At 41.8% G+C, this 11,119-nt stretch overlaps 1 protein-coding gene across 1 annotated transcript in view; it reads right to left on the reverse strand.

Moving 5' to 3' along the window:
* LOC133107658 (uncharacterized) overlaps positions 1 to 10,564 on the reverse strand; it is a 50,857-nt gene extending 40,293 nt beyond the window's left edge. The window contains exon 1 of the mRNA XM_061216698.1: positions 10,065 to 10,564. Coding sequence (XP_061072682.1) covers positions 10,065 to 10,245 — 181 coding nt within the window. The 5' untranslated portion in view covers positions 10,246 to 10,564. The remainder of the gene's footprint in view (positions 1 to 10,064) is intronic.
* Between the last annotated feature and the right edge of the window lie 555 nt (positions 10,565 to 11,119).

The raw sequence follows: 11,119 nt of genomic DNA on the forward strand, positions 1-11,119 counted from the left end.
TTGGATGTCAAAACTTAAAGAGGAAAAAACAGAATAGCAGTAGAATAATCTGGTTTTATTTGGAACTCTGACATTTAGAAGTGCAAAAATCATTTGGAAAGAATATCATTTTCCGGGGCAGTTGCTCAAAAAAGGGAAAACCAGAATGTGTGGCAACCCTAACTACACCATCTGATTTCACTCACAAGCGTACTTCCTGAACCGAGCAGGAAAGATTTTTTTAAATTTTTTTTTTTTTTTCATCGGCTGGTGTAGGGTGTGGTTGGAGCAAATACCTGCAGGCACTATGGCCCACAGCACCTGGAGTTAAGCAGCACTGCATTAGAGCATGGAGGAAGACATAACTATATCACACCACAGCTATGGTGTCATCATCTGTCTCTGCACTGATTGGTTGACACTGACTCCTCCTCTGGGTGCTGGCAGTCTGTCTGAGGTTCTCCTGGTGAATGGGAGCAGGGCTAAGTCCGTAAACCAGGGATCAGCAACTCACGGTCCTGGAGGGCTGAGAACTGCTGGTTTTCCACCCTCCCTTTACCTGGGAGTCAGGTGTAAAGACAGTCTGGCCAATCAGATACACTAATTACCTGGGAGATAACCCGGGCTGGATTTGGATTGGAGGGCCAAAGCTGCTGATCCCTGCCGTAGATGGTAGAGAGGAAAAAGGACCTGGCTGTACGTGCCTTGGAGAATATGTGTGCTTGTCTGCACTTTCCCAAACTGATGGAGGCCATTGCAGATTCACTGGGCTTACAAATGTGACTGGGTAAATGCTGGAGAATAAGACACTATGTTCTGATTTTTAGGTTGGAGATGTTGCAAATGATACCAGGGCAATTCAAGAGCTGAAGGAAATTGCATCAGATCCTGATGAAGATCACTTATTTTTGGTGGACGATTATTCTGGTCTGGATGAAAAATTGTTAAAATTTGAAAAGACAATTACCGGAATTGAAGGTAGCGTACCTATCTTCCCATTGTACTGCATCAAACTATACTGCCTTTTGCAAAACATGTACTCAAACACACATTACCTCCTAACTCGTTTTGTTGATTTCTGCTGTGTGTGCATTTTTTGGACTGAATGTCTAGGCAATGTTTATAAACAGTCATACCTCAGATATTTTCTGTTGTTCAATATTCATTAGGTACACCTGAATCAGCAGTAACCGATAATGCAGTAGAATGATAAAAACATTATGAGAATAATTATTTTAAAAATAAATATATATTTGTAGCAAAAATAATAGATGGTTGCACCCAAAATAAAGCCAACTATTAGCGTTTTATGAAAACTCATTCTATTCTTGTTTCAGATCAGCTAATTCATCGTCAGAGAAGATACACCAATAGCAACAACAATGACAAAACAAGAATCATGATGAAGATAATGAGAATGAAGATGGTATGAACGTAACTCAAGCCACGTGTTCTTAAAATCTTCTAAACAAATGTACTTAATAATATGTCCATACTAATAATGCACAAGAGACTACAGACAGATGGCAGGTCTGCAAGTTAACTGCACGCACCTACTACATTCAACAAGTCCAACACATTCATGAAATAACACACTAATTCAATGGCACATAAGCATATTTCCCAAACGGAAACCCCAGAACACTTAGTTGTCAGGTTTTATGTTTTTCACTGTGTAGTATAATGACAAATGCGTCACGTTTCTGTGTTTTAGTACCCTCTGTACACACCGTAGTTACCCTGTCAGTTTGTTCATTCATTGGCATTCGTTTCACCTGCGTTTTCAATTCCTGATTGTTTCCCCACACCTGATCCCATTTCCTCTTGTTTCCTGTATTATAAAACCCCTCATTTTGTATGTCTCGTTGCCAGATTGTTGCGTCTTCATCATACGCTCCAGCATTTTCTGAGAGATTTCTGGAATTAATATTACATATTGTGTTTAAATGTGCTTTAAAAAGTGTTTTCCCCCCCCCCCCCCAACTCTCAGACTTGAATCAGTAGGCTCCTACTTCACAAATGTGTTGACACCTGGCCACCAAAGCTAACCATTTGGAAGATAATGAAGAATTCAAAGGCAAAGCAAGTGATAACTAGGCAAACCTGCATTGTGTTGATACATTTAAGGAAAATAATTACAGATTAAACAAGTTCCACTACCTAATTATGAGATTAGTTAACCAAATTTTTTAAATCTGTTACCTCTTCTTATGTAATTGTTTACAAAATGGTGCAATAAACACAGTATCTGGTATAATGTGGTCTCAGGTAAATAATACATCTTAAGTTGAAATGGACCCAATTCAGAAAGATTAACAGCTTGTTAAAACTATTTGATGGCCATTGGGGTTGGAACAAAAACCAGCATACACAGGGGTACTCCAGGACCAAATTTTGGAACCACTGCATTACATGAACAGGTATATTATTATTGTTGTACTCGGGGTAGTCTAGCCGCCAACTGTGGGATGCTAGTTTGGAAGTTGATGTATTCTTCAAGGGTTCTGATTATCTGTGTTTACACTAGGACTCAGAACTGTACTGTCCTCTCAGGTCCTCTTCACACTTGTACTTGTGTTGGATCTGCACTTCGTTGTACGTCGCTCTGGATAAGAGCGTCTGCTAAATGCCTTGTAATGTAATAATGTAACGTATAATCTGGTGGGTACTGAGGTCGGGGTCACCTAGCTTGTCGTCTGTCTCGAGGCTTTGTTCTCATGGTGAACTTGCTGGTTAACAACTGAGTCCATGGAGGGAGGAGAGCTGCTGAAATATGTACTGAATATGTATGTGTAATTATATCCATCACCCTCCTCCAGTACAATGAAGGCACATGTTCAGAGTACCAATGATTCTCAAACCATTTAGGCTAAGCCAAATACAGTGGTGTGAAAAAGTGTTTGCCCCCTTCCTGATTCCTTTTTTTGTTGCATGTTTGTCACACTTAAATGTTTCAGATCATCAAACAAATTTAAATATTAGTCAAAGACAACACAAGTGAACACAAAATGCAGTTTTTAAATGAAGGTTTTTATTATTAAGGGAGAAAAAAAATCCAAACCTACATGGCCCTGTGTGAAAAAGTGATTGCCCCCCCCCTGTTAAAACATAACTTAACTGTGGTTTATCAAACCTGCGTTGAATTTCTCTAGCCACACCGAGGCCTGATTACTGCCACACCTGTTCTCAATCAAGAAATCACTTAAATAGGACCTGCCTGACAAAGTGAAGTAGACCAAATGATCCTCAAAAGCTAGACATCATGCCGAAATCGAAAGAAATTCAAGAACAAATGAGAAAGAAAGTAATTGAGATCTATCAGTCTGGAAAAGGTTATAAAGCCATTTCTAAAGCTTTGGGACTCCAGCGAACCAGTTGGAGCCATTATCCACAAATGGCGAAAACATGGAACAGTGGTGAACCTTCCCAGGAGTGGCCGGCCGACCAAAATTACCCCAAGAGCGCAGCGACGACTCATCCAAGAGGTCACAAAAGACCCCACAACAACATCCAAAGAACTGCAGGCCTCACTTGCCTCAGTTAAGGTCAGTGTTCATGACTCCACCATAAGAAAGAGACTGGGTAAAAATGGCCTGCATGGCAGAGTTCCAAGACGAAAAGCACTGCTGAGCAAAAAACTTTTGGAAGGTGTGTGTCCCATTACATCTCGCGTAAAAGTAACACCGCATTTCAGAAAAAGAACATCATACCGACAGTAAAATATGGTGGTGGTAGTGTGATGGTCTGGGGCTGTTTTGCTGCTTCAGGACCTGGAAGACTTGCTGTGATAAATGGAACCATGAATTCTGCTGTCTACCAAAAAATCCTGAAGGAGAATCCCCGGCCATCTGTTCGTGACCTCAAGCTGAAATGAACTTGGGTTCTGCAGCAGGACAATGATCCAAAACACACCAGCAAGTCCACCTCTGAATGGCTGAAGAAAAACAAAATGAAGACTTTGGAGTGCCCTAGTCAAAGTCCTGACCTGAATCCTATTGAGATGCTGTGGCATGACCTTAAAAACGCGGTTCATGCTCAAACCCTCCAATGTGGCTGAATTACAACAATTCTGTAAAGATGAGTGGGCCAAAATTCCTCCACAGCGCTGTAAGAGACTCATTGCAAGTTATTGCAAACGCTTGATTGCAGTTGTTGCTGCTAAGGGTGGCCCAACCAGTTATTAGGTTTAGGGGGCAATCACTTTTTCACACAGGGCCATGTAGGTTTGGATTTTTTTTCTCCCTTAATAATAAAAACCTTAATTTAAAAACTGCATTTTGTGTTTACTTGTGTTGTCTTTGACTAATATTTAAATTTGTTTGATCTGAAACATTTAAGTGTGACAAACATGCAAATAAATAAGAAATCAGGAAGGGGGCAAACACTTTTTCACACCACTGTAAATGTTGTATTTGACCAGAGTAATCTTGTGTACTTTGCTGAACCAGAAATATAATCGCAGCTACAGTGGGAGCAATAATTATTTGATCCCTTGCTGATTTTGTAGGTTTGCCCACTTACAAAGAATGGAACTGTGTAGAATTTTAATCATTGGTACATTTTAACATTGAGAGACAGAATATCACAAAATAATCCACAATAACAACATCATATAAATTCTATAAATTTATTCTCGTATTTTTGCATGAAATAAGTATTTGATTCCCCTACCAATCAGCAATAATTCTGGCTCCCACAGACCAGTTAGTTTTCTATTAAGAAGCACTCCTAATCTCAACTCATTACCCAAAACACCTGTCAACTCGTTACATCGTTATGTAGCTGTATAAAAGACACCTGTCCACACAATCAATCAGATTCCGATGTTTCCACCATGGCCAAGACAAAGGAGCTGTCGAAGGACATCAGGGACAAAACTGTAGACCTGCACAAGGCTGGGATGGGCTACAAGAAAATAAGCAAGCAGCTTGGTGAGAAGTTAACTGTTGGAGCAATTATTAGAAAATGGAAGAAACACAAAGTCACCACCAATCTCCCTCGGTCTGGGGCTCCACGCAAGATCACGAAGAGAACCATCAGTAACACACTACACCGTGAAGGATTAAAATCCTGCTGTGTGCGCAAGGTTTCTTTGCTGAAGAAGGCACATGTTCCGGCCCGTCTGAAGTTTGCCAAAGAACACCTAGATGATCCAGAGGAGGCTTGGGAGAAGGTGCCGTGGTCAGATGAGACCAAAATAGAGCTATTTGGCATCAACTCGACTCGCCCCACTGTGAAGCACTGAGGTGGAAACCTTATGCTTTGGGGGTGTTTCTCAGCTAAAGGGACAGGACGACTTCACCGTTTCGAGGGGAGGATGAATGGGGCCATGTACCAGGAAATTTTGACAACCTCTTTCCCTCAGTGAGAGTACTGAAAATGGGTCGTGGATGGGTCTTCCAACATGACAATGACCCAAAACATACGGCCAAGGCAACAAAGGAGTGGCTCAAAAAGAAGCATATTAAGGTCCTGGAGTGGTCTAGCCAGTTTCCAGACCTAAATCCCATCAAAAATCTGTGGAGGGAGCTGAAGCTTCGAGTTGCCAAGCGACAGCCTCGGAACCTTAAGGATTTGGAGAGGATCTGCAAAGAGGAGTGGACCAAAATCCCTCCCAAGATCTGTGCAAACCTGGTGAAAAACTACAACAAACGTCTGACCTCTGTGCTTGCCAACAAAGGTTTCTCCACCAAGTATTAAGTCCTATTGTTCTATGGATCAAATACTTATTTCATGTGAAAATATGATATTAAATTCATTAAATTTATATGATTTATATGTGATATTCTGTCTCTCAATGTTAAAATGTACCTATGATTAAAATTCTACACAGTTCCATTCTTTGTAAGTGGGCAAACCTACAAAATCAGCAAGGGATCAAATCATTATTGCTCCCACTGTATACTGACTTTGAGTTGGATCCAGAACAGGAAAACCTTGGACTTTGTCTTGAGTTAATTTACTGTGTTTGCAAGCTTGGGCCCTTGAGATCTTGTCATGTCTGTAATTTCAGAGCTCTGCCCACAACAAGATTTAGGATGAGATTTCATATATTCCACTGTTCTTTGGAGAAATTCCAGTAATTAATACAACCGATAATGTGATAAATGTGTCCATACATCGGTCAATGGACCTTGAAACGTTGTCTTCTTGAAAGCAGAGGAGGAGAATTTTTGAATGCTCATCAACGCGAGTCGGCTGACTTTGTACTGTATGTGGATGTTGAGGCCCACCTTCGGTCAACCCTGTCTCTTACACTCCATCTCAACATCCTTGACCCACAGTCATATAAGCATAGTCACATATCAGACTACACTCTACCTCTCAACATCCTTTACCCACAGTCATATAAGCATAGTCACATATCAGACTACACTCTACCTCTCAAGAGAGGAATTGCAGCAACAAACAGCCTCAAACCACAACACTGTTTATCACTATAAACACAGGCAGAGGGTGAGTCAACAAGTCAATTAGCCTTTTTCAACAATAGGAAGGGATTTCACAATGACCTCATAACAATATTTTAGCACAAAAATCTTACCTATTGTACCTTTAACCAGGTGCGAGACAAACACATTGCGGGCTGCAGCATTCTGGACCAGCTGGAGGGGCTTGCTGTCACAAGCTGGGAGACCGGCCAGGAAGGAGTTGCAGTAATCCAGGCGGCAAATGACTAGCGCCTGGACTAGGAGCTGGGTGGCTTTCTCCATCAGGAGATGACGGATACGGCGTATATTGTAAAGGAAGAACCCGCAGGTTCTGGCAGTGGAGGATACTTGTGGAACCAGGGTGAGGCGGAAGAGTCACCCCAAGATTCTTGGCAGTATGGGAGGAGGATACTACAAAGACCTCAACAGTCAGTGAGAGGTCGATTGTCGGAGAGGACTTAGCAGGGATGTACAGAAGCTCAGTCTTGGCAAGGTTAGGCTTCAGGTGGTGGGAAGTCATCCACGCAGCGATATCAGCCAAGCAGGCAGAGATCTGTGTGGTGACCTGGGTATTGGGGGGGAAGGAAAGAAAGAGTTGGGTGTCATTGGTGTAAAAATGGTAAGAAAAGCCATGGGAAGAGATAACAGAACCAAGAGACATGGTGTATAGAGAGGAGAGGACCAAGAACTGAACCCTGCGGGACTCCAGTTTGTAGAGGGTGGGGGTCAGAGACTGAGCCCTGGTAGGTCAGTCTCTGGTCACCTGGTAGGAACGACCAGAGAGGTAGGAGGAAAACCATGCCAGTGCAGATCCTGTGACACCCATCTCAGTCAGCGATGAGAGCAGAATCTCTTGGTTGACTGTATCGAAGGCAGTCGAAAGGTTGAGGAAGATGAGGACAGAGGAGAGGGATTTGGCTTTTGCAGAGTGGAGTGCCTCAGTGACCGCGAGCAGGGCGGTCTCAGTGGAGTGGCCACTCTTGAAGCCGGACAGGTTGGGATCGTGGAGATTGTTCTGGAGAAGATAAGTGGACAGAGTTTTAGCGAGAAAGGAAAGAAGAGAGACAGGCCGGTAGTTGTTCAGAGCAGAGGGGTCCAGAGTAGGTATTTTGAGCAGGGGAGTGACTCTGGCCCTCTTCATGGTACCGGAAGAGAGGGAAGTGTTGATTAGAGAGGAGAGAAAAGGGAGAATGTCATGAGAGAATGTCATTAGAGAATGAGAAGCATCAATTGTACAATGCTTTGGATAAAGGCTCTATAGAAATGCAGGCATTTACCTGCGATGTGACTGATATCAAATTACAGGCAGGTTGGTTGCAATTATTGCTGCTAATGGTGGTGCAACCAAGTAAGTACTTACTTTTGGTGTTTGATAACTTTTTAATAAATTAATGAAATAATTTGAAAAATGTATTTTGTTTTTACTCGGGTTCCATTTGTCTGATGTTGCATTTTGTCTAAAACCATTCAGTGTGACAAATATGCAGTAATAGAGGAAATCAGGAAATCAAATACTTTCTCACAGCACAGTGTACAGTATATGTGACTTATGACTTTATATGTTCTATGCTTATGACCAACATTTCAGTATTTTTATCTGAGAGCAGCACTATTTTCAACACAGCTCTTATTTTTTTTCCAGTGAAATCAAGTTTTTTTTTCTTTTCTGTGGTTTCAACCATCGTCTGACAGCAATGGCATCAACCGGAAATATGTCTCGCCTGGCAATTTCCGGTTTGCTTGTGCGTTAGTGGAAAAAGGTGTAGCTTGATACTCGATAATCAGGGCAACACATCCTTTACAGTACAGTATATGCTTACTATTGCTTTTTGTGTTTCTGACCGTGGCACTGACTGTTTAATACTTGTATTATCATTATATGTATTACCTTACCGACAAAAAAGACTTGAACAATAGGCTGCAGGATCTCCTTCACACCTTTAAGCAACGGGTCTTTTACCTGACCATCTGTGAACAAAATAAGAGCCTAATATCACTGTTGCACCAACAACTATGAGAGTAAATGATTTTAACACTTCAAGACAATTCATTTGATCAATTCAAATCAAATCAGAGCTTATCATACATATATTCACAGTATCACAGTAGCCCCTTGAGTATTTAATAGTATATGAAAACTGCTTCACTGCAACATTGTACAACCTTTTGCCGAATGCACCGTCCTTATCACGCACGCAAGCTCTTTGTCTTTTTGGTTTAGCATTGAAGCAACTTCCTCAAACGTATCGCCACTTTCAGTTCCAGCAGGGGTCTGTGACACAACAGAAAAACCACACTCAGGCGGTGACAGTCATACGGGCGCCTATTCAATTCTCCGCAACCAAACGGTTCTATTTTCAAAATGTGAGAACTTGTGTGTGACTGAGCCTGAGATCTATCACACGTTCCAACACCGGCAGGCTTTGGGGGCGACAATGACTCGGTGGAGGAGGTGGAGTGGGTGCAGGAGGTGGAGGGGGGTGCAGGAGGTGGAGGAGGTGGAGGAGGTGTTTTCTGATAAATGCGGGGGGCAAGGCCAGAATTAAACACAGAGGAGGAAGTACCGTCCAGCATCAAAAAACTAAAATCAGATGTGCGATAGTACAAAAAGGCAAGCAGGAAGTCGAGAATACGAAACGAGTCAAAAACCAATATAAAACAAAAGGGTAAAGGCAAACTCGAGGTCGGGCAAAGGTGTGTAAGAACCCCCCAAATACACCAAAAGGCGGAAGTATCTGAGAGGTGAAGGAAACGCGTGTAGTCTGACTAATGCTACTGGAACAGGGTTCATTTAATTTTGTTCTTGTTTATCTGACTCCAAAAGTTCAACTGCTCCACTGTTCTAACAGTTCAACAAAAGGAACTGCAAATGTCCACCAATAGTGTGGCTCTATAGGATCACTATCTATTTGTATAGACGCGGACGTGCCTGTGGCCTGTATAACCTAAAATTATACACTTAGTATTTATCTTGTGACGGCACTGTTAGGACTCTAAACTGCTAAGTGTGCAGTGGTGCGAGTCAAGAGGATGCATGTTCAAATTAATACAATTTATTAAACAATGTGCACTGCAGAAATAGAATGACAATGTGTTACAAGAATTACAAGGTGTAATATGAATGGCTATACGCAAATGGTGCGCAGGAGGTCGTATTACCAAGTCTCCTCAAACCATTCCATGTTCCCCTCTATATACCCAGGGTTTTCAGGAAAACAACAAATCATCAAATAAAGAGTCACAAGATAACAACAATGGTCCTGCAGATGTTATCTCTGTATGTCCAACAAATCAGGTTCACCTTTGTCTCACAGCTGGATGCTGACTCACAGGTAACTTGCATTACCTGTGGTTTATTCCTACAAGATCTTTATTCAGCAACCAGTGTACCACACCACCAATGACACCAAACTATTTACCACAACACAAGCTATCTAAATACACTAAACACTGTATGTGGGAAAACCCATGATCTAGTTACAGTACTATTTCACCTCAACAGTTCTGGGAGCATTCTACTGAAAGAATGAGCTTCTACTAAACTTAAAAGAATAGTCACTCTGTTCGTGAAAAAGAACTGAAAGGGAAGCAAAGTTTTTAATATCCGAGTTCTATTCCGAGAAAGTAGACCTTGCTCATTTAGGCTATTCTTACCAGCACGCGCCGCTCCGGCTGCTCTCTCCACCAGCAGGGCCTTCTCCGTCTCGCAGAGATCCGAGAGTACGTTTACGGAGCTCTCTGCAAGCTGCTGTCGCATAACCTCAAACAACTCTGCGGTGAAGCGTTTCCACTCCTTATCAAACAAAGAAAAAGTCAAGAGGCAGCATCTTTGCATCTGGAGCGATTAACGTCAACTGTGAAACATGAGGGATGGAATGAAAATTCTACTAGGAAATTCTACTTGTTCAAGAAACCTGTATCATCATGCTTGTGAGCAAGTACAGATGGAGATTTTATCCGTTGTTACTTACTTGTTGCCCTGAGGTCAAATATGACGTGTTTCAAAATTTAACAGCATCAATCTCTCGTGGGAAGCGTTTGCATATGTTGCAAAAAAAACAAAAAACCTAGCTCAAGAGGGTAAGAGTTAGAGGTACGTTTATATACAAATGTAAACAAATATAAACACATATACAAATATAAAATGTACCATGTACCACCTGCACTCTCATTTCCCTCTCTGAGCGACGAGGAGCACCCCCACACCCACAAAATGTTCACAAATGCTGTAGCAATCTTTCCTATCGTCTACCCTCTTTCACTGTTAAAGAAATTGCGTGCCATTCTCAACACACTGACAAGTGGTTATGGACAAAATCACATGAACGGTCTGTTCGTATAAAATCGATATTTTAATGAGTGAATAAATACCAGAATTGAAAACTTAACGGTTCGAAATAACTAAGCTTTTAATTAGTCATACCTTTGGGTTCCCAATGGTTTCTCTTGCTTACGTTAACCAGCGCGGAGTTGCGATTCTGCGTCCATTACACTGACATTATGGTTTAGCTTTGTGAAACACGGTATCCTAGAGATTCTGGTTACTAATGACTCGGGGAAACAATCATTTTCCTGATGGTAGTTCAATTTCACTTGCAGTTTGATTAGTGAAGTAAAATACTTCGTTGCCATTTAAGTAAACTTGCAATTAGCCTTTCAATCTCAGAAAATGCTGAAGTGAATGGGGGCGAGTAGTGGCATGTGCATAC

This window comes from Conger conger, chromosome 13 (assembly GCF_963514075.1).
Source record: "Conger conger chromosome 13, fConCon1.1, whole genome shotgun sequence".
NCBI lineage: Eukaryota > Metazoa > Chordata > Actinopteri > Anguilliformes > Congridae > Conger > Conger conger.